Raw genomic sequence first — 24,255 nt, forward strand, 5'->3', positions numbered from 1 at the left:
GCGGCAGCCGCGCTCTGAGGCGGCTCTGGGCTTCTTTTCCGGCTTATCGTCCTCCTCATGCCGGCCCCGCCGTGCGGATCCTCGGGGGAGGGAACGCGGAGCCGTCCCCCCTTCACGCCTCGGCCCTTCGGAGAGCTCTTGTTCTTTCCGCTCTGCTCTCAGGCTGAGGGTGACTGCGCTCCCCCGTTTGTGCAAGGACGAGCCTGTGTTTTTATTCTGAAGATCACAGAAGATCCCCAGCTCCTGACCGTGCACACACACACACCCCAACAACCCCACCCTGAGCATCCCTGGCAGCGCTGTCCCAACGCTCCCGGAGCTCTGGCAGCCTTGGGGCCGGCACCATTCCCTGCGGAGCCCGGGCAGTGCCAGCACCCTCGGGGGGGACAAATCTTAATATCCCACCCCAACCTCCCCGACAGCTTCATGCCGCTCCCTCGAATCTTGTCACTGGTCACGGCAGCGAAGGAAGAGATCGGTACCTGTCCCCTCTGCCTCTCCTGGCGAGGATGGTGAAGATGGCAGCGAGGTCTCCCCTCAGACTCCCGCAGGAGACTCTCCTCCAGCCTGGCACACATTCCCTGTGCTCCTGGCAGGATCCCCTCGCCCATCCTGTGCCAGCTCTTGGCTCTGGGGACGTGAAGCCCTGGCCAAGGTGCCGAGGTGAAGCGAAGAGCAGATAAGAGGCTCTAACCCAGCCCCCTCTACTGACTGGGAAAGATTTCAGTTCACAGCAAATCACCTTTTCCTTCCATTTTCAAAGCTGAAACATTTAAATGTAATCCTAGGACACAAAAAGCTTGTAGGCAGTTTCATCATCAGTTTGTTGTGTGATCTCAGGCGAATGGGTGAGGCAATCACGCCTGAGCTTCTTCATTAATGAAACATAAATGATAATTACTCCTTGTAAGGTATTTGACACACCTTGTAATAAAAACGTACACAGAGAGGATGATTTCATTTTGTGTCAGTTCCCAGCCTGCTTTTATTCACTGAGACCCAACAATAATCACCTTGTTGGGGAAGATGTGGTGGTTTAAATATCTAGATAAAGAACAATGAGAAACTGTTTTACAATCCAGGTTTTTTTTTTTTTTCTTCCACTAAATTTACACAAAGCCTCATTAAGATTTACGTTTCAGATTTAAAAATGTACTTTTTGAGAGTTATAGGCTGTTCAACCCCTGGGCATGGATCAATAATTAAAATTATTTGTGGTGTAAGACCAGCAGCTACTTCTGCTCTCAGTAATGAAGCTTAGATTAGGTATCTAGAGAGCCCTGACCCAACTTGACATAAAGCAGTTTCCCTTCACTGAAGTGTGACGGCAATTTGTAAGGTATTTCCACCCAGTTTGAACCAAAATTGATTGTTGTGCTTTGAAACAATCTGTAGCAATTCAATACAGCATTCAAGCAAGGGAGATGCAGCAGAATCCAGTGAGAACAATAAGAAAATGACAACAATCTTATATTTCAAGACCCACTTAGGTCTTCAGAAAATACTGTACATCGATACACACCAAAGGATTTAAAAAAGGAGCATAGAGATTTTGTTTCAATTTATAGCTGCAAACCTGAGTATGGTACAATAACTTGGCACTAAAAATCATGGATCTCTGGAAGGAAAGTTGTTGGGGTTTTTTTTCTTTAAAGTATATCACAGCCACCTTGAGACAAATTAAGATTCTCCTCTGAGAAAATGCCTAAAAATCTTTATTGTGCTTTTAAAAAATCTGGAAGACTTGGGATATCGAAAGATGAGAACAGCTTACACCCAGTGCCTTAAAAAAAGAGGCTGAAAAGAGAAAAACTGTATTTGTGGGAGCTGTTTCTTTTGAAAGATTACCCACAGGAGATACAAAAAAACCCAAGGAATAGTCAGATGTGACAATCATTCAGCCTTTACCTGGCTCAGGCACTGGCCCCAACAAGTCCCCAGGGATTGTCTCCTATTAATCCAAGAGCCCATGGCAAACTGGCCAGCAGAGTTTTCTTTCCACGCTGTATTTCACACCTTCCTCCCAGTACATCCCTGGGACAAGAGCTTCCTGACATCACTCCACAAACTCCGGAGCCAGTCAGACTAAAACCAGCCCTGTTTTCTCACCTGGAGCCTCAGGTGTGAGGTGTGCCCTTTGGAAGTGTGGTGGCCTCTGGAAGTGCTGAGCAGAATGGGAAGGAGATCTTTCCCTGAAGCTGTGAACCCTGAGAAGGCACCTTCTGTGCACAGTTCTAACCCTCACAGGAGGGAGTGAACATTTTCAGAGGACTCAGGAAAAGATGCTTATACAAGAACAGGTCTTTATTTGAAATAAAGAGCCCTGTTATTTCTGTGTCATTATTTCAGCATTAATTATCAAAACTATACATACACACTTTTGGGCTATAGTGGAAAAACAGCAGCAATTAAGCTGTATTTACAGAAATGTGAAAGTCAAACCAAAATATTTTACCTCAAAAGAAAACATTAACAAAGCGCTTTGTTCATCTTCCATGCTGATTCTCAATTTGGTGTTTTGTCTCCATTTTCATTTCAAAGGAAGTGTTGACAGATTGGTTTTTATTCTGATCCAGAATGAAAGCAGAATTTCCAAACATCACTCTTTCTTTTGAACAATTCCTTATGCCAGTGGGAGGTGCAGGCTGAGCACTTGCCCCAAGAGCAGTGGGGAACGTTTCCAGCCCCTGCAGGAATGATCCTGGTGACTGCCCCATCCCATCTCACCTCTGGAGGGGTGCTCACTCTGCATTTACTACCATCACATTTTACTGCACCTGATGGAGAGGAGAAAAGGATTCTCTGACAGTTGATAAAGTGTCAAGGTTTATTTCTTTCTGTAGTTCGGGAGGTGCAGGCTGACCCCAGCACACACGAGCACTTGCCCCAAGAGCAGTGGGGAACGTTTCCAGCCCCTGCAGGAATGATCCTGGTGACTGCCCCATCCCATCTCACCTCTGGAGGGGTGCTCACTCTGCATTTACTACCATCACATTTTACTGCACCTGATGGAGAGGAGAAAAGGATTCTCTGACAGTTGATAAAGTGTCAAGGTTTATTTCTTTCTGTAGTTGTACTTTATTCCCAGCTTGGGAAATCTCTCTTCTCCCCACAGCAGCACTGGCTGGAGCCACGTTTGCAAGTGAAAAACCCTGGCTCACCGAGCAGTGTGACTGTGAGTGTGTAACACACACCCAGAGCCTTCCCAGGACCTACACAGGGCTGGTTTTACAGCTGGCCCACCTCTGCCCATCCACGTCAGGGACAGCTTTATTCTTGATTTCTGAGAGCTGAGGCTGAGCCCAACACATCACCCAGCACCAGGATCTGGCTGAACAGACAGCTTCTGTCACACACAGATGTCACAAGCAAGGACAGCACAGCAGCAACCACACAAGAATGTCAAAAATGCATACAAGAAGGAGGGAGGGGAAATGATGCTAAATGACGTCCAGAGAGTGAAACATTATGGAGAAACAGTAAAGAATAAAAGATAAAACTCCAGTTTCCTTTGAGAGAAGGTTCTGATCTACGCTCACCGTAACACAGCTGGAGCTGCAGCAGGACACACGAGCACTCTGGGGGAAGTTAAATGTATTTGTCTCTCTTTATATCCAATATCAGACTCTTTCACTACAGTAAAACTGTAAAAGAGGAGCATTTATCTGTGTTCCCTGCTGTCAAACCCGGTATACACACACTAAAACATCACACCTACAAAACTCTATCCCAACCAGACCAGCACAAAATCTTGTATTTAAAAGAAAACTAGCAAACTGTAGAGCTTGCTTAAAATTTCATTTATTTGTATTGTAAGCCAAGGGACCGTCTTCAACTCAGAAATGCACTGCTCAGCCTCCTTGGGAGCTGTAACAATCAGTGCATTTGTCAAAGAAAAATCCACAAGCAATTCAGTGACAGAGAAAAGGGACATTTTTTACACACATGCTCGTGCTGTACACACACACACTGAGCAGTTTCCAGTTTCCCCTGTAAGCAAAATGCTGCTGAGCTCTATCCATTATACCACTGGAAATAACTAAAACACGGGAGAGGAAGGGGAAATGAGGACATAAAGTCTTTGTAAGTATTTACACATCCCATTATTAAGATAAATGAAGGCTAATTAACATGGAATTAGCCACAAGTATGAAATACAAAATGAATTAAAACTGGTTTCTAAGTAAAATGAATATTACAATCAACTACTGTTAAAAATAAAGTATAACATGGTTTTGGAAGCTGTAGTGAAATATAAATTAATAATTCTAACAACAACAAAAAACAAAGTTACGTAATTGTTTAAAAACACTTTGGAGAGCTCAAATTATTGCTTTTTTCCTCAGAAAAAAGCCCAGCAGGGGGGAACCTCCCCCATTCTTCCTGCCAGCTGATATTAAATTAACAAGAGTCTTCATGTTAAAGCAAGTACTTCATATATTTAATAGCTGTTGAGAACACAACTCAGTTCATCCTAAACAAAATGTAGCACCTCCTGTGAACACAAAAAGCACTGCTTTAATCTCTTATCAGTTCATATGCAATAATGCCTTTGTTTTGTAATGAATTCCACTCCTTCATTTGAATGTGCCTGTAGTTGCAGGGTTCCGCTGAATCACGGCTTACACAACCACAGCCTCCCAAACTCCAGAGCCTCAGCACTGGGGTGCAACTGTCTGGGCAGCAAGGCTGTGCTCTGCAGCTCTCTGTGCCTTGGAGACACCATGGAAATCAGGAATTCAGCCTGCCCAGCATGGAGCTCCACCAGCCTCCTCAGACCTCTGTCAGCTTTACCCTGACACTTGAAAATAAAGACCAAAAGCAAGCTAATACTGTAGACAAGCTCTCAGAATTGCTGGCCTGAAGGTTTTACCTGTCATACATTATTTTAGACTTTTTAAATCAGCAGCTTTACCTTCTTTTCTTTGCCTTCTGGTTCTGAAATCTTCAATGCTCATTTGGGTTACATTTCAAACTACTCTCAGTAGGTAGAAGGGTACTCTTGCTTAAAAATTGGCAACTGAAACTCCAGCTGAAATAGAAAATCCTAAGGCAAGCTGGAAAGGCACCTCTGCTCAAGTTTAAATGACTTTCTGGGTCCCAGGCTTTCAATCACAACAGTCGAGCTGCCTCTGTCCTTCACATGTCAATTTACACTCCGGTGGCAAACACTGTGAGATAAGGGCTGGAGTCAGAACGCTGTTTAACCAAGCTGTGATTACGATTTGCAGCAGAGGTGCAAACAAGGTTTCTGTTCCTGTCACTCCTGTGAGGTCCTGCAGTTCTGCTGTCCCTTACTCCAAGCCCCTGTCCCAGCACTCCCCTGCTCAGCTGCCCGCAGCCCTGCTCTCTGCCAGGCTGTGTCACAGACACTGCCACACTCCAGGCCTTGGGAAAAGCTTGTTGGGACTCCATCCTCTGCACAGGCTCTTACCTGGCAGCCTGGGATGGCACCAAGGTCGTGCTTTCCCTCCTCTCAGGAACTGCCACACAAGGAGAGGGAAATGTATGAGATAAAAGGGAGACTCTGGTTTTTTCATATGAAACCCTGACTGGATAGGGGAGAACGCCCAAAACTGCAATTCCTCAGAAATCCTATTTTAACTTTGGGAACATAACCTTTCCCTCATCCACAGTCCCAAAGCATTTCTCTCTAACAAATGTATGATACATATACAGGATATTTCATCTCTGCCAGTTTTCCTTTCATTAGGGGAAGGCTCCATTATCTCACCCTGCCCACCCTGCTCCTACTTTGCCTGTTAGATACAAAAATGAGCAGTTCCAAGTAATGGCTGATGTTTTCTGCTCAACAGACTTGAAAAGTAACATCATTTTCTCTGCTGCTTCCTTGAAGCACTCCTACACACACCCATGGGGCTTACACCTAGAAAATGCCCTCTGGGAGTCTGCTCTTGGATCACTGCTCTTTAGGAGTGAGTGTGCTCTTGGATAGCTGCTCTGCAGGAGTGTCCTCCCTTCCAGTTCCCCAGGGAATGGTCCCAAGCACCTTTCAGCTACTGCAATTTAAACAAGCTCTTTGTGCTTATCAGAAGATGATGATCACACCTTGGAAATTTAAACTAAATGAAGTATTTTAAATAAACATCAAAGCCATTTTGTATCCTCTTCCACTTTGAGGCTATTCATTTTGATTCCAGCATAAAGGTCTCAATTTCCCCATCCCTGGAAGTGTCCAAGGCCAGGCTGGACAGGGCTGGAGTAACCTGGTCTAGTGGAAGATGTCCCTGCCCCTGGCAGGGTGTGGAACAAGATATCCATGATGGTCCCTTCCAAAACAAGCCATTCTAGAATTCTGTGGTCCCAGAAATGGAAGTGCCAGGCAGAAATATATTTCCATGCAGGAGAGGGGAGTCAGGGGCAGCCCTGGCCATCTCCCAAGGCAGGGATGGAAAATTGTGTGGCAGTGGAATACTGCTGTTGCTGTGCAAGGAACAGCACTTGAAGAGGAGGATGGATCACCAGTACCTGGGTTTGTATCTTCACTGACAATAGTCCTGGACTGTGCCTAATGCAATTCACTTTGCAGAGAGAATACCTTCTTAAACTGTAAGGGACTGGGGTGGCAGGCCACAACTGTATTCCACAAAGAAGGGATTCTCCTGCTGTTCTCAGCAACAATCTCAGTAGGCTTCTAGGATTTCCTGCTTTTTGTAATTTCAAGGGTTATTAGAAAATTGGAAATACAAATATTTTAATTCTGAGTTTTGGTAGAAGAGTTCATATTCTTCATTTATATCCTTCATGAAATGGAGTACAAGACTTAAAACTTCTGTGTAAGAGAGCTACAGTTAGTATCTGTGGTTGGCCCCCAAGTACACAATGACACGATTTTCATACACCTTCTTCATCGTTTTCTCAATTTGCTTCAGAAATACTTGTGGAATTCTCCCACATAAAGTGTGCACTGTATCCAGAAACCTCGACTGCAGAGGGTAGTACAAGGACTGGAAGAGATTGTCTTCAAATGGAAACTAAGGAAAAGAAACAAAAAAGAATTTTTAGTTTTCGCTAGTTGTGAAAGGGCATTTTATAAATTTCTGTAAGAGAAAACATTCCATAGGTAGGGAATGTCTTGTCCCCCACCTGCTGAGTGTCACCAACCCCATCACTTCACATCCTGCCTGCCTGAGAGCGTGCATTGACAGAAATTTTATTAATGTCAGGATACTGTAAAGAAACAGGAGTTTTGGCAAGCAGAGCTGTACACACACAACATCCCAACCTGTGCCTACGGACAAGATTCTGCTCTCTATATGCCTGGAGGGCTGAGGTGCTCAGGAAGGACAAGCTTTCCTGGGAATTATGGACCAGAGCTGCAGCCTCAGCATGAGAAACTCCACGCCAGCTGTTTCTACCTTCAATACTATAGAAAAGCAATTGATCAGCCTTCTTGATTACTACAATACAAAAGAAAAATGCCTAAACCGCCTCAAACGCACGAGAAGCCAAAGCAGCCACGTTCATGTACACAAACACAACTAGGCAGCGTGAGGGCTGGCAGAGCAATCTGAGTGAAGCCAGCCCGGGGCACAGGGAGCGGCTCTGCGGAGGCAGCACTTACATCCCGGATCACCTCGTAGAGGGCCCTGAAGGTGGGCTGCTTCTCGTCGTGGTAGACGCCTCTGTTGCCGTGCAGGATGGAGACCCCCTCCTCCTCCGCCCCCCTGCAGTTGCTGCCGTACATGCAGTGGTCAGGCCGGTAGTTCCACTGGCAGGGGAACACGTACAGACACTCTGCCCACGCCAGCAGGGCACAGGGAAGGAGAGGAGACACGTCAGACAAGGGTTACAACAAATCAAACCAGCCTGGGACCGATGATCGGGGAATGTTCAGCTTTTGCGAGCATCCGCAACAGAGACACCTCCTTCCCTCGTGGGTGACTACACCCCCAGCTGCTGGTCACAGACAGGAAACACAAAATCTGGGACTGAACACAACCCAAGGGAGCCCTTCAGAAAGCTGAAGTGGAAGAACCAAAGCAGAGAGCACACAGCAGGTGGCACTGTCCGGCACCCTGTGCCACAGGAAGGAGTCTCTGGAGCGACAGGGACGACTGGGGAAGCACACACAGCAGTGGGGTTATGAAAAATCCAGACTCCTCCTGAAGCCAGCAAGGGAAAACTTGCAAAGTATATCCAGTGTTTGCTGCTGAAGCTGTCACAGAGGCCATGACAATCTGTTACACAGCAGAGCATAAGGGGTGGTGTATTTTATCCACAGCCCTCCAAAGAGTCATCATCCATTAATTTCACAGGTCTAGGTTATTTAGAGATGAGCCTAATTTCTCAAAAGGGCTCATAACTCCCTTTCTCCTGGTGATTTTTTTTAAACTCCAGGCACACAGTGCTTGCAATCTGCTTGTCATAAATCACTCCAGTCCCTGCAACCTTTCTGCCTTGGCCCTGGAGAACAATGAATGATGGCTGGTGCCAGCAGGGCATGGCAGAAGCACCGATGATTGAATTCTTCCCTTGGCCTTTCCCAGCTTCCCAGGAAGCCTGCAGCTGGTCTCGTGAGGTTCTTGAAAAGCAGAAGAAAAACTTTCTGAACTTTTCTTCCCTTAAGGCCTCTCCAGCAGAGTTTTTCAGAAAGGGACAGCAATCTTTGGAGATGGGCAAAGGGAGCATCTCCTCAGGCCCGGGGAACAGAGCTTGCTGTGGTTTTAACTCACATCTACAAAAAAGCACCTGCAGCAGTCTTGGCCAGTTCCCTCCCCAGCCAGTCATAACAACCCAGAGCTTAAGAGCCCAGAAAGTCCAGTTTTCTGTGCTAATGGTACACAGTTCTTTCATTTTCTTTTCTTGAGCAGTCACAATTCATAAAAAAATTCTTTACCAGTTCTGAGGAAAGGACACACTGTGGTGCAGAAGAGTCTCCATATGTAGCTTTGACAGAGAACACTCATCACAACACCAAAGTATTTTTGCAGCCTTTTTTTTTTTCCTGCACACTTCAGTGAGCAGTTTGTGTCTGTCTCCACAACTATCTGGCTCCATATTTTTGTTTCTCCAGGAGACCATGCTCCCATAACATTTGTTTCTTTTTGGAAATTAATTCCCACTCTCTATTTCCCTAGGACTGGGGGTAATCTATGGGACACTGATGTTTGACATCTGTCTGCAGTAAACAGATGTTTGCTTTTTGCTTTGCTTCTCCTCACTCCAGCAGTTTGCCTGGATTTGGGTATATCCAATTACCTACCCTGTGACTCCCCAGAGAAAAAGAAAAGAGAGCAGAATAAAGATAATTCCAAACCTGGTTTATTCTTTAGATAAGTTAAGGTGACAAGGTCACATAGGAAACCAGGAGAAGCAGTAGGGATGGATACTCAGCATCCATTTAGAAGCGTGAAATGTGGTTCTCAGCTTCTCTGGGAAGTCTGTGCTATGCTCCAGTGTTTAAATCCCTGCATTTCTCACCAGCAGGACATCAATGACATCATCTGGTGCCTGCTGAGGCCGGGTCACTCAGCTCAGAGGCTGGAAGCTGCTTTACATGAGATATTTCAATGGCTGTGTCCACTTTCTCTCTATATTACCTTTGTCACTGATTTGCATAATTATCACAAGTCAGCTGAATTTCAGAAAAACAGGGCTTAGCTTTGCAGAAAGTTTGGCACTTTCACATTCAGATAAACATCTGAAACAAAAACATTTTTGCAGCTACACCCTGGTCCAGGGACACCCTGAAGCACACAGATGACATGAACTTCACCCCTTCACTTCATCATTACTTTTACACCTCATTATATTCTCAAATCTCCAGAAAACAGATTTATACATTCAATGGAACCAAGTCCAAGCCCCATTACCTGCAGCTATGTCAGAAATATTTTCATAGGTTATAAATCCTTTGAGGATGCAGTTACATAATAACTCCATACCAGAGTATTTATGCACATTACAAACAACAAGTATCAGTTAAAAAAATCAAGCTCAAGTTATTTTCTCAACACAGATAATGAAGACTCCAAGAATCATTGCTTACCTGGGTTAAAGTAAAAAATGATATTTAGCAAATCCTGGTCTCCCCACGTGATGTAATTTTTGTACTTTTGGTACAATGGATATAACATTTCCTCCCAAGTCAAGCCACCTGGTATCAAACTGTTCTGTAGGACAGGAAAACAGAAGCAAGGGGTTAATGTCATGGTCAGTGCTGTGGTATCTGACCCAGAATGGGCACACAAAAATCTCTAAGCTCTGCTAAGCCATGCTGGACACCCAGGTGAAAAATTAAAAACTGCCAGGAAATGTTGGACCTGGACAGGGCTGTAACAGCAGAACTCACTGTGTTTATCTAAACAGGAAAACAAAGTCTCCTGGGCCCAGCTCTGATGTCAGCTCCTGCTATTCACAATCTTCCTATTCCAAGTAACAGGAGGGGGGAAAAAGTGAAAAATTCAGGGACAAGGTGAAAACCAAGGTATAAAAGCAGGGAAAATTCCAGACAAAAGATCATCTTCCCTGGGAATTACAGTAATAAGAACAATGTTTGGGGGTTGTTTTCTCCAGCTTTTCCTGTAACAATGTGGGAAACCCCTGGCATTGCCTGAGGAACCCCTTGGGGCAAGCAAAGTTTTAGTGATTAGAGAATACGTGCTCAGTGACATGGATCTGTCGTGAAAATGTTCCCTTCTCACTTACACCAGTTCACAGAGTCACATACCTGCAGCAGGATGCAAAAGTCTCTTCACAACAGATGCAAAAATCACCAATTTCTCTGGATATTCACATCAAGCTTTCCAATTTTAAAACTGGAAACTTGCACTGAAGATCCTTGAGTTTGTTCTTTCACGTATCTTTTCAGGGAAATGTAAGAAGTTGAGGAAGCCATTTTTAACACTGCTACCAGACTGCTTCAGCTGCAAGTTCTCACTGCTCCAGCCTTGAGGAAGTTTCATTTATTTTCACAATCACTTTCACACCAGCTTTTAGCATCCAACTACACATATTCCGTATCTCTCTGACTCTCCGTATTACGACCATCATGCCATTTTACACTGAGCTTTCCAAGATGTGAAAACACCCCAATCCTGAGCTTCTGCAACAGCTGCGTGCGCTCTCACCTTGAACTGGGTGCTGCGGATGCGCGTCAAATTCATCAGCATCACGCCGGAGTTGAGGCCGGTGCTGCCGTAAAAGGGGTGCCGGGCGAAGCGGCTGTACCAGCCAATCTTGGGGATCTCGTGCTCGGGGGCCATGGCAGCCAGCTGGGTGGAGTTGAATTCCCTCAGGAGGTGCCAGATGTCATCGATGGGCCTCAGGAACAGCACGTCGGTGTCCACGTAAAGCAGGGAATCCACGTCCTTTAAAATCACCTTTGGGGTTTGCGCAGCAGGGTGAGAAACAAATCAGAGAGGAGGCAAGCACAAAGATTATTGGCAGAAGGGACTTTTGCTTTAAACTGGTAATTTGGAGGAGGTTATTGATTTATCAGATAAGTGTAATTACACAGAGGAACAACAGTTATCGGATTATTGGTTTGTTGTTTGCTGTGGGTATTTTTTGAACTGCACAATAAAGCAGCTACCAGAGCACTGAGGTTGGATTAACCTTCTTATGAAGCAGCAATTCATCAAGCTCCCAAAAATACCTGCAAGGACTACTTAGTTCCTGTTCAAAAATTACATGTACATAAAATGTATTTACAGAGCTGTTTTCAAGATCTCCACTGTCAGAAAGGATAACCCAGGAGTCCAGAATATTTAGACTTCCCTTCATATATAATTAATATATACAACTGTTTCACATTAATTAAGAAAATCCCATTGATCATCAACATATGTGCATCCCCCTGAAGAACAAAATTTGGTCGTTAAACAGAAATGTCACATTAAAATACACCAGGTCATATTCTGTGCTCTATTAGCAGATTCTGTATGAGGAATAACCACAGTAAAGTTGGTCAGGTCAGAAGGGTGTAACTGCAGATTAGAGCCAGGATATTTCAGCGGTTCCTGCTGGCCATGTTCCCCCTTGTGGCTGCCCAAATCCTTACACACTCCTTCATTAATATCCATGGTGGGACAAATGACCTGGTGCTTCAAGTCTTTGTAAAGTAGTAAAGATCATTACCTACAGCTGACCACCAGTTCCAACTGCATTTTCATTGCTCTTCATTATTTGCTAAAGCTGTCCAAAATTTCCTGAAGGACTGAAATTTTCTTACTTTGGTCTAGCCAAACCCCCTATTTACTTCTCTCTCTTCAAAAAGCAAACCCAAAAGGTTTTGGATTTTCACCATGTGGAACACAACAATCACTCTCTCATCCAACTGCAATGACATTAATGACAAACTCTCCTGTTTATGCAGTTAAAAGCAATTCTACCAAAGAAATTGGGTTTTATATAAATTCTAATGTATTGTGACTGAGGATTACATGTGAAATAAGAGTGAAACACATTAGAATTGATGGGTGAAAAAGTGGGTGAAAAAATATCATCTCTAAGCATGCTCAACAGGAATCCACTAAGATGCCAAATCCCTGAGTAAAGACTTAAATGAGATTTTTCACCTGACTCAACACATAGGGATTCAGACTGACATTTAGTCAAGTTTAACAAATCCCTGACCTGCATTTCTGACAGGATAACTACATGTTCTTCCTACAGCACAGGGCCGGCTGCAGAAGGAACTGTCTCTGCATTTTAAACAAAAGTTAGGCATACAACAAACTCTAAGTAAAGACATTCAACACAGTCCAGATCTCTCTGCTGGATGGAAGATTATAGCAATACAGCATTTTCCCACAAAAACCCCACAAATCACCATGTGGAGGTATCTGTAAGTAACTGACAAAAATTGTACAGTAATAGACTAGGAGCTCAGAGTAAATATTTGCAGATGTTAAGTATCCTCAAGTCCAGTATTAAAAAAACAAACCAGCAAAAAAAGACAGATACTATAAGAACAAATCAAGAGAAGAAAGTCTGAAAAGAAAAAAGGATTTCAGTTTAAGGATATCCTGGGTATTGTGTATTAATTATTCTGCAGCATCTAGGAGTCCTAATTTTTAGGGGCCTGCTATATGGAGTCACATAGAAACAAAATGCATTTGAAAAAGAAAAATCATCCCCAAATTTAGTCTGAGACAGACTAAATTCCACAGGTTCCAGAGGTAACACTGCAATGCAAGCAGAGCAGACTTTGCCTGTGGGTCCACAGGACACTGCAGACCACTTAAGATTTTTTTCTAAGGGAGCCTTGGTAAAAAGGCAAATTGAGGCATCTTCCAGCAGGAAAAACTTACCCCAGTTCAGGGGGAAGTTTAACAGGTACCTACAGACCCTCCTCATCCCTCCCAAGCATAAGTGCCAGCCTGGCCACTGCTTCTTCCAGCACAAAAACGTTCTTTCAGCAGATTTCAAGACACAAATAAATCTAAATCTGTGCAAGTCCATGGACTGTTGTAATTTTCCTACAGATTCAAGCAGGTACTGCAGTTCTTTGTGCAGTGCCTACCAGCACCTGATCCCACCTTGCATTCCTCCTCTCAGCATTCCCATGCCCTCCTTTCTGCTGGTTAAAAGATTCTTCCTCTCCTGTGTCCAAGGTGTTGTCCTGCAATGACACTCAAGTAGCTAAAAAAGAGCTGTGCTACCTCCTTTAAGCCCTTCCCACTTTCACATGTTAAGACTCCTTTAAAAGCTGCAGATGTCAGTTTGAATTGCTCACATCTCTCCGGGCTGTGCCTTGGGTAGGAGGGATTTAATTTCACCCACGGCAGCTGTGGGAGCTCCTCAGAGAGCAGGAACTTGCAGTGCAGGTTAAAAGTGACACACAGTGACCTAGAGCAGGAGCTTTGCCAGGCTGTGTCTGCAGGTCTGAGCACACACAAACCATGCAGATATACCTGACAGCCTGGGATTTTGGAAAGGAATGGCCAGAAATACAGCTTGCTCTGCTTGTCTTCCCCTTGCTCTGCAGGCACTTACACATCTTAAAAGTGTGATTTTTTTTTCTTTTTTTTCTTTTTTTTTTTTTTTTTTTTTTTTGCAGCTATATAGAGTATTCTTAGTAAATCTGTCAAAAAGTTCTGCACAGAACTGGCTATATTTAGCCTGGCACTTCACTTAAATACTCAATTATCTGTAATTTGATTTCACAACTTCTGTCTCCATAGATTCTCCCTGTGTTAGCAAGGTTGGCAAAGAATAACCCACTCCTGAGTAAACACACACTGGTGTACTGTGAAGCTGGGCTACCTAAGGGTTTGTGAGGGCTCATGTGGCAGCCTAGCACAGTTTTATCCAAAATTAGGGACAGATCACTTAGCTTAATGCTAGAGTAACAGTGCCACAAAGTCGAGTTACTAAACCTCATTGTAGTAAGAGATTAACTCAAGTTACAGCAGAGACTTTTGTCTAGATAAGGCCCTGGCATCTATTCCCACTGGGCCGGATACTTGAGCATCCCTCAAGAGGAAAGCTGTAACACAGGGATATTGCTAATCTATCTTAAAAGCTCTTAAGTAGATTAAGTGTTTTGAGAAGGGCTCTAAATGTTCATCCAAAAATCATCCAAAAATCCCTTAGGCATTTCAGGATACTTTAGCTGATTGTTTTGGTAGCTCCAGAAGAGCAGCACGGAGGCAGCTGCAGCCAGCCCTGAGGGACCAACATCCCTGGGACCAGAGGATGTTCCTCACCTGCTGTCTTAACACCCGTAGCAGGAGCACAAACCAGTTCCCAGGGACTGCTGAGAGCACTGCCCTCTTAGTTTAATGTTAAAGTTTCACTCTGTGCTTACAAAAAGATCTACATCTTCCTCCGTGTCTCTACAAATGCCCTGGATGGTTTTGCTGCAGCAGAGTGCAGCAGATTGACTTTTGAGATTACACAGAGTCCCCTGCATCGAAGTGGCAAATGTGATCAGATGTCTCAGAATTCCTCTGAAAACGCAGGATGCTGTACAGTCTTCCTGAATATTTTAGCATCCTGGGCAGAGCCAGCAAGTTGGGAATGTGCACTTCAACCTGCTGCCCAGGACAGAACAGTTCAGTACTGCACACTGCAGGGTCACATCCCACAGCTCTGCTTTCAGCACTGGGTAAAACCACTGGAAGATTCTTACCCAATTTTCCCTGAACACATTCCTCAGACCCTCCTGTCCACTTTCACACGCCCGCTGGCGCTGCAGAGGAGATTTCTTTGGCAAGAAAGGCACTTGTGAATCAAAGACTCGCATTCCACTCGGGCTTAGCATTATCAGGAGCGAGACAATCTGCACAACTGAGAGCTAAGCAGCTGATAACTACTGCTCTCCTGGGGTCCTACCTAGATCCGGGCACATTTCATGCTGCTGCAGGGAAAAGTGCTCAGTACAGAGAAAGATGAAAAAAAACCAAACTGATATTCTGCTGGTATTTATTAAAAATAAAACTAGTTCTCTAAACAGTGAACTAGTGAACACTTGGAACCCTCTGCTCCCATTGTGTGCTGGCAGTTCAAGTGGAATATCAGAACCCAGTTATCAAACACCAAAAAACCAAATTAATGGCTGGAATTACCCAAACACAGCCTAAGGTTGTGCCAGCCTGTGAACTCAAGCATCAAACCTTGAGGGTCCCCCAGGACATTTGCCACCTCAGCTATGGTGACAGCTTGTTTATTACACCCACATCAACTCCGTGTCAGCTGCAACTCCTCTTGGACAGCCCCTCCTACTCACAGCCATAAACCTCAGCCTGACCACACACAGCATTCTGCAACTGCCCCTAGAGAAACAAACATCTACAGCTGCCCTCTCATTCTGCTAACACAACAAGCAACAGTCTAATACTCCTTAAAAGAAGTTACTGGAGAACTTCAGCAATGTAAGAGTGACAAAAAGGAATCAGTAAAAGCCCAGCCTGAAGGAATCAGCATGAATGCATAACAACCCGAAGAGAAATAAAAGTTAAGTCATTCCTATGATTAGTCTCCCAGAATGACAGAAAGTATCCCAGAAGAACAGAGATTTCTGTTTACCCAGGACATCCTGACGCTGTATGGAACAAACTCACGCTTAGGGATTATCTTCCAGGTGATACAAATATTTACTCGGGGGAGAGAGGATCCCTGCTGCAGTTGGAGTTACTTCCAGCCCATCTGGCCTTTGTGCTGTTGATAGTCCACCCCGAAATGGCAGATCAGCAGAACTGCTGACAGCACATATTTTCTCACATATGTATTCACAGGCTACATATCTAAATCAGCATGAATGCATAACAACCCCTTTCTGTCATCAGAACAGTGAAGAGAAATAAAAGTCATTCCTATGATTAGTCTCCCAGAATGACAGAAAGTATCCCAGAAGAACAGAGATTTCTGTTTACCCAGGACATCCTGACGCTGTATGGAACAAACTCACGCTTAGGGATTATCTTCCAGGTGATACAAATATTTACTCGGGGGAGAGAGGATCCCTGCTGCAGTTGGAGTTACTTCCAGCCCATCTGGCCTTTGTGCTGTTGATAGTCCACCCCGAAATGGCAGATCAGCAGAACTGCTGACAGCACATATTTTCTCACATATGTATTCACAGGCTACATATCTGGACATGCAGCTGTCTCTGATTGTTTCCATCTGAGAGGGGAAAGATTTCTTTGTCCCCCCTCCACTTCTCCTAAGACAGCGATGAAGAAACCTGGATCATGTGAACAGCTTGTCACTTCACTGGAGTCACCCCAATCAACAGCAACCCACGAGGTATTTTTGATAGATGTTCTCAGTTCCACAGAAATTGCTTTATACAAACATTCTTTGAACTTCTGATATGCAAAATTGGTATCAACACTTCCTTTCTCTCCAAGTTTACAACACTGGGTATAATACAATTTTCAGTGGACTTAAAGAGTCCAGGATAGACCAAGCTCTTGCATGAAATCCAATTTCAAACACACTGGAATTATTACCTTAAGGGCAATTCTGACAGTCTTGGAAAAAAGAAGTCAAACTCAAGGAAAAGGGAATGCTGAGAGCATCAGTTTAAGGGCTACCATATGGAAAGGAAGGTGGTGGGTAAAGAGGGGATGTTGTAAAGAATGTTATTTACAAAAGGCAAGCAGCATCTACCCCAAAAGATCTGCCCTGAGAGAGCTCTCACATTCTCTCTGGAGTATGGAGAGTCTGGAGAGCCCGAGAGGCTCATGGAACCGGAGACAAATCAGAAACACACATCCTTTGTTAGCCAGGAAAAAGCCACGCTGGATTTCTGGGCTGTTTTTTTAACAGCGTCTTAAAGCACAGACTAAAATTATCTTTAAGCAGATGTTTCAGCCTGAAAATGGTTTTAATATTACACCAGCAAAGCTTCCTTTCCTGGAATTAACCTTTTCCTGAAGCAACCTACTCAGAAATCCAGGTGCCTTACCGGAAGAAACAGGCGCTGGGCAGCACATGGTTTGAATAACTTTTTCCATTCCTGAGCATTTCCTACTGAGAAGGTTATTGGGTAAATGTTGGACTCAAACTTCTTTCTGTATGAGGAAGGCCACTCCTTTAACTGAAAGACATGGTGGTAGGAAATCAGACACTACACATTATAGAGCTTTTGTAAAAAATGCATGCATAAGGAATTTGTGTGTACGGTAAGCAACGTGCTCCAGCTGCTACTTGTTGATGTTAATGTAATTTTCTCAGAGATTAAAAACTTTTGACTAATTATATATTTATTTAATTATCAAATTACAGAGAAACTCACCTTTGTCTCAAATTCAGGCTTAAGGGAATCCTCGGCAAAGATGTGGAAGCAGAGCCTCCTGCTGCTGAAGAGAACTGCTGATTTCAGCATGATCAGCGTCTCCTCCAGCCGGTCCCCACATGCCACCACTGCCAGATGCATGCACTGCAAGGAGGAGGGCTCCTTTGGGTGTTTCTGCTCTCCAGGCTTCCTGAAAATTCAGGGACAGGCACATAAAAATTACTGAGGTAGACATGAAGAGAATTGCCCATTAACAGACATCAGGGTTGTTTTCTTTTTTTTTCTTCATCATTTAGAAAGGGATCAGGGTTTTTTTTTCTGGTTAGATATTTACAGAACAAGCAAATAGCATGGTAATTTCTGCCCGTGGTACAGATCAATAGTGTTACAATTATAACATAAAGAAAAAGGCTATTTTCTGTTATTCCTACATTTCTGGGTTTGCAAAAATCAGTGCACTGTAGACACAGTTGAAGCCAATTTCACAGCATCTCCAACCAGACATCACCTTGCTCTGTGCAAATGACAGCTCTTTCCCCAGCCCAGAGGTCAGCAAGCCAGAACAGAGTTACAACTACCCAGCCAACTTTCTAACACAATGCAGATCACACAACTGCATCCAGCAACTTCATTTCCAAGCCCCTAATGGCTAGGCTGGAAGAAGACATCCATACTTTAAAAAAAAAACAAAACCCACTGCATCCATATGTAAATTGTTCTGTTAATTAATTTTCTATTAAAGATGCATGCCTTAATTGTGGCCTGAAGGTACTGGCAGAGTTTCAAAGAACTGCTCTCCATTTCACCCCATGGAATCCATGAGATTTTGCTAAAATAGAGATTTCTGAAAACAAATATAGTCACATATCCCAGATGAATCAGACTATATTCCAAGGGCCAAACTGTGGGATTTTCACTTAGCACCCACCTGTGTGGGCTTTAAATACATTTCATCCAGATACAGGGAACACAGTAAGAGGCACAATAAAGCTTCCTGCTAGCCTGAAAAATCAGGTTCTCCTGGGGGGCTGAAGACCTTTTGAAAGCAGTCTTTTGGTTCTGTGTTTAGTGTGGAGGTAAAAATTGCATCCTCCAAGAATGCCTGCACCATGGTGTATCCACATTCCAACACAGATGGCACTTAGCCTCCATCACACAGGATGGAGCTGACCAAGCAACTAAATGCCAGGCACAGTAATCATTCCTGGAGAGTTCAAAAGGCAAATCATAGATCACCGCCTGCTCTGGACATATCTCTGAGCAGAGCACATCAATCCCAGCCCTGCTCAGAACACACAATTGCACACACACAATTAATCACTGCAGTTAATGCTACAAACAGAAGTTCTAAATAAGGAGAAAAATGACAGTTTTAAGCTGTTATTATTTTTTCCAGACGTTGAAGTGCTGCTCTGTGTGACAGCAGCATTCTACCCTTCAGAGTAACCCACCTCTGTGTAAAGGAACACCAGGCACTGGCACTTCACTGACTGTACAAAGCAAACACGTTTCATTAAGGGTTTAAAATCTTCTGCTATAGTCCTAATTAACCCCCAATTTCATCAGTGTATAAATAATGGAATATTACATCTATGTGAAGTGGTATTTACTTTGCAACCGATTAGTGTAAAAATTGCTGAATTATTGAAGTGAATAATTAGCTGCTCACACAGATCACCTTTCCCCCCTTCTCTCCATCTGTGTAATGTTTCCCCTTAATTGAGTCTCTAAATCAAGCCATGCACAGGCTGGGAGCTGCTTTGATGTAGTTTCTGGCAATGGAATTCACTGGGAGAGGGACTAAACTCTGCACTTTTATTGCAACATTTCAGAAGCCCACACCAAAGCACTCTGCCTTCCTGGGCAGTTTTAGCCACAGCGAGCTCTGCATTATGCAGCTGTTTTGCAGTGAAAAATCCAGTATGTGCAGACAACACTTCCAAAGGACACTCAGCAGAAGCAATCCCTGGTGAAAGCAGAATGCCTGGAAAGCCCATGGGAGTAGGGATAACAACAGACATCCAACACAGACATCCTGGAGGAGAAAGATGAGCCTTGGAGGTGAGGAATTTCCAACACTGCAGGTGTTCAGGAGCCTGGAGTGGCCTGAATTGGAATAAGCATCCCAGAAAAAGGAGCTATTTGAACTACACCAGTCATAGTCTGGGACACTGAGAGCAATAATCAGTGAGAGAAGCAGCAATGAGGTACAGAAGAACTTTGGGACACATTTTGCATCTTCTTTGTAAGTACATAAAGACACTTAGAGGACAGTGAAAACAAAGGTGAGCTGCAATAGGAGATAAAACAGTGCCACAGCAGGATGCATTTGACTGCAATTTTAATTTAGCCTTTAAAAAATAAGTTATCCAGAAGCCTGAGACAGGGCAGGTGTAGAAGAGGCAAAGTCAAAGTGCCTGGAGGACAAACAAGCCATGGCAAAGAAGATCCCAGCTCCCCTTCCCTGCCCTGTTCATGCAGGCACCCCATACAGGGCAAGGAGAATGGAAAGGACAGGAGGAACACCTGGATGGAAGGACATCCCTTAAAGATGTGCAGGACACAGCCAAGTTGTCCTACCTGTCAAAGGGGAACAGCTGCTACAGCTCTAAGAATTTCCCACCTCAAGAGACTCCCAAGGCATTAAAAAGCCCAAAGATACACAGAGTAATGCAATTATTATCATTAGCCAGTTCTTCCTAATATTTACATTCATGCCTTTATAGTTCAACTTGTCTTTTATGAACACTCTGTAGTTGGATTTTATAACCTAAATTAAATGTTTAAGCACACTGAAAGCAATGCAGAGACCTGGGCCCTACAGTTTAATGTGTTTGACAAGAACAAATACACAAACTAAGATCAAGCACTCCGGAAAGCATCACAAAACACTTGTAGAACACATCCCCACGGAGTGGCTGAAGACTGAGCTCGATAAGATGGAGCACAATAAAATGTTTACAGCAAAGACCTTCCAACAATACAGAGCAACTCCCATCCAGTTGCTCACTCGTTTTTTGTTTACTGAATACAATTTATTCAGAAAGGCACTGACACAGCAGGAGCAGTCTGAGTGCTCAAGCACAACAGTGTGCATTCCTAGGTCTTAAAGTTTAGATTACATGTAATTTTCTTATTAGTCACAGCCAAAGTGTCTCAAACATAATTAACCCAAAACCTGTCTAAATCAATCCAAATCCATTCAAAATAATGCATTTCTACCTCATTACAGAGTCTGCTAATCTATTCAAGCCTTCAAATTTATTCCTGAAAGATAATGCATGCAGACACTTCCAAAATGCAATATAGCTGCTGATTTTTGAAACCTTCTTCCCATTATGATCTCATTTACTTTTGCAGCACAAACAAGGGTAGATTTAGGCATTGTATCAAAACTGGTGATTCACTGAACAGGCTCCTTCCCTACAGATACCCGTGAGTCAACGTCCCAACAACAGCTCCATGATGTGAAACACATTTTCTTGCACACTTTGAAATACAGATTTTTTTTAAATCAACCTTTCTCACTTTGCAGCAGTTGCACAAAACCAACTGGAGCTGCTGTCAATCCAAAAATGGCTGAAGTTTCAACCTTCTCCTACCACTCAGAGGAAGGGAGAAAAGCCACTCAAAACCAGAAGGGATGTTTCTCTCTTCTTTTATGAAGTGGGTTCTTTATGAAACAAGTATGAAATACTTGGGGTTTCGGCATGTTATTATCAAACTCAAGCCAAACTTGCATCTGTGTGCACACAAGCTGCACAGAAAGAAAAAGTATCTAGAGAGGTTGCCATGCAAGGGATGTTTTGCATTGGAAAAGTTCCTTTCAGGGAACTAAATGTGCTGGTGAAGGTTCACTTCCCCTGCCTCGCCACGCTGGTTTAAGAGAGAGCATGTTCACATCTGCCCTTCAAATGTAAAACAATCCTCCTTCTTTTGATACATTGCACACATGGGTTTGCCACGTATTTAAAATTCTTCATATAAAAAAAAGTCTTACCAAAAGCATAGGACTTCCTACTTCTAGCAGGAATGAGCAGTAAAACCACCACAAAAAATGAAGCTTTCAAAGCTAACCAGAAACTTACCTAGATCTGTCCAAATTATCTAATGACCAAGGCAGGACACATGAATGTCATTGCTAACATTTGTGAAGCACCAGCCAGCTAATGACATGTGCCTACATTAACCTTTACATATAGTTTCTTTTGTCAAAAGAATTCTGCACTTAAAACTTAAAACCCGATGTCTTCTGGTTCCATGGGACAACAGAGAGCAGTATTACAAATCCCAGTCAAAATACAATTCATCTTCCCTGCACGATGCTGAGTCTCAAGAAGCAAACACAAGTCCTAAGTTACACTTTTGTTTCTGAGCTGAGCTCAAAACTTGCATCCTCTGACAAACCAACTTGACAAAACTGAATTTAAATGTTTTACATTCAAGTTCTGTCAATCAATTCTGCAGTTCCATACAAGCATGTATACTGTGATCACCTCACAAGATCTTACAGTCCTAATCAGATTTATTATCCTGAATGAATCAGTTAGATAAAGTGGGATCTCTTGCATCAAATTAAAAAAAAAAAAAGTTCCTTTGCTCATAAGGAGGAAGTAAAAGGATAACCATGGCCTGTTTCTTACAATCCAAATTCAAACCCCCCACAGTGCCTTCTGTTTAGCTTGGATGAGGCTTTTAAAACCCAGCAGATCCCACCACCTGATGTCTTTCCAAACCACTTATGTCACGCCCTCCCCACAAAAAAACCTTTTTTTATGGATACCCTCACCTGAATAAATTTCAGTAGTAACTATGTAACACAGAATCTTTCAGCAAATGGGTGAACAGGACCTACAGAATTGTGCTTCTCAGTTATACAAACTCCTGCTGGGCCAATGGTGCAGGATGAGGAAGGAAAGAAACAACCACCAAGCCCCACAAACAAAATTCCGAAGAAAATGCACACTTTGAATACTAAATTCCTCTTTTTTTTTCTTTTTTCTGTTGTGTTGCAGACCTTTTAAAAAGGACTTGCAAAGTCAATAAATAATCAAAAAGTTAGATAATGTCAAATTGTGAAACATGAAGATGCTACTGCAAAGTGCTTTGAAGTGGAATGGTTGTTTACACTCTCTGGCAGTTCCATACTTTCCGGGCTCCTTCCTTCAGTGTTCTTCTTGATTTCCATGATAATCACGGAGATATGCCTTAAAGAAAAATGACTTCAGGAGGTACAGTTGCTAGTGGAAATAATCCTGCTTTAATACCGGCATTTAAATTCTGTCCGTGGCCCACTCTCAGCCCCAGAAAAACATCTCCTGCATTCAGTGGGGTAACAATGCTGGGAGAAACCAACTGCTTTAATAAGTTAAGGAGTAAGAGCTCAAGAAACGGGAATAGTCTTTCATTCAGAACATCTCTGTGAAATCATGAATCAGACACACAAAGACATACCAAGTTAATTAGATATATGAGGTCACACTGACCATAATATAATTGGAATGCAAAGGGGAAAACAAGTCCTCCACCCACTGAAAGCTGCCCTTTCTCAACTAATTAGTTTTTTAAAAAATACCCTGCCTGTATGGTGCTGGGACAGGAAACACACCACACCACGATTTAAAACACCTTTAAAGTTCTGCTGAGTTAATTTACATATAAAAAAAACATTCAAAACAAAAAGCTCGAAAGCTTAAAATCTGCCAGCGCTCCGCAGTTTGTAACCCAGCGGCAGCACGGGGCTGTGAGGAGCCGCATTCCCTTTTCCGTGGCAAACCCGCGGAGCGCAGCCCCCGAGGTGACAGCAGCGCTCAGCGCAGCACCCTGCCCGCGGGTGCCTCCGAAACAAGGCCAGGACCAGGGAAAAGCCGCTGTTCCAGAAGCTGCTCCCGCACAGGAGGGAACCCCCCGCTCGGGCGCGGCGAAAACCTTTCGTGGCAGCTCTGGCAACTACGCTGCCGGGGAAAGCTGCAGGGAAAGTTTGTACTTGCGAACCCCAGCAGTTCGCACAAGTGTCTTTCATCGCCGATCGCTAGCGGGGGAAGAACATCTGGGAGAGGGAAGCGCCCGACGCACCGGCAGCGAAGCGACACCGCCGAGGGGACCCGCGGGGCTGGGCACGGGCACAGCGGCCGGGGATTCCCGAGGGCAGGGGCCGGGGCACGGAGCCGCCCCCGTTACCTGGCGCTGGCGCTGCCGCCGCCCGCGGGGCTCCTCCTCGGGGGGCTCCGGCCGAGGCGCGGCGGGCGGCGGGCGGGCCGGGCCGCGCCTACCGTACTGCCTGGAGTAGCAGCCCGGCCCCGGGACAGCCCGGGCAGGCGGAACGCCGGGCTGTGCTACAGGCTGGGTGTTCCTAACGCGGCGCGGCGAGCAGCGCCGGGCACCGACCGCCGGTGCTCAGAGGTTTCGCGGTACTTTCGCGGGTACTTTGGTTTCACGGGTGGGCAGTGCTGAGTGTGATCAGGAGAGAAAGGGGAAGCTCGTCTCGACAGCGCGTTTCCTCTGCTAACGGGGAAACCGAGCCTCCCTCAGCCTTGCTGCCCCAG

The 24,255-nt window shown here is 44.3% G+C and overlaps 1 protein-coding gene across 1 annotated transcript; it reads right to left on the reverse strand.

Annotated features, from left to right (window-relative positions):
• Positions 1–3,435: 3,435 nt before the first annotated feature.
• On the reverse strand, positions 3,436–23,961 carry GXYLT2 (glucoside xylosyltransferase 2). The gene is made up of 7 exons (XM_041426057.1): positions 23,891–23,961; positions 17,711–17,900; positions 17,381–17,512; positions 11,094–11,345; positions 10,013–10,136; positions 7,586–7,758; positions 3,436–6,995 (listed from the first exon to the last, which is right to left on the reverse strand). The coding sequence occupies exons 2-7, from the start codon at positions 17,849–17,851 to the stop codon at positions 6,813–6,815; spliced, it is 1,005 nt and encodes a 334-aa protein (XP_041281991.1). The 5' UTR covers positions 17,852–17,900; positions 23,891–23,961; the 3' UTR covers positions 3,436–6,812.
• Between the last annotated feature and the right edge of the window lie 294 nt (positions 23,962–24,255).

Source organism: Onychostruthus taczanowskii, unplaced genomic scaffold (assembly GCF_017590055.1).
Source record: "Onychostruthus taczanowskii isolate IOZ18803 unplaced genomic scaffold, ASM1759005v1 scaffold9, whole genome shotgun sequence".
Classification (NCBI taxonomy): Eukaryota; Metazoa; Chordata; class Aves; order Passeriformes; family Passeridae; genus Onychostruthus; species Onychostruthus taczanowskii.

Coding starts and splice junctions, on each gene's coding strand:
- GXYLT2 (XM_041426057.1), bottom strand. CDS start 17,851: ATGCATCTGGCAGTGGTGGCATGTGGGGACCGGCTGGAGGAGACGCTG. Junction 10,137..11,093: donor TCCGCAGCACCCAGTTCAAG/GTGAGAGCGCAC, acceptor CCTGTCCTACAG/AACAGTTTGATACCAGGTGG. Junction 6,996..7,585: donor TCTACGAGGTGATCCGGGAT/GTAAGTGCTGCC, acceptor TCTTTTCCTTAG/TTTCCATTTGAAGACAATCT.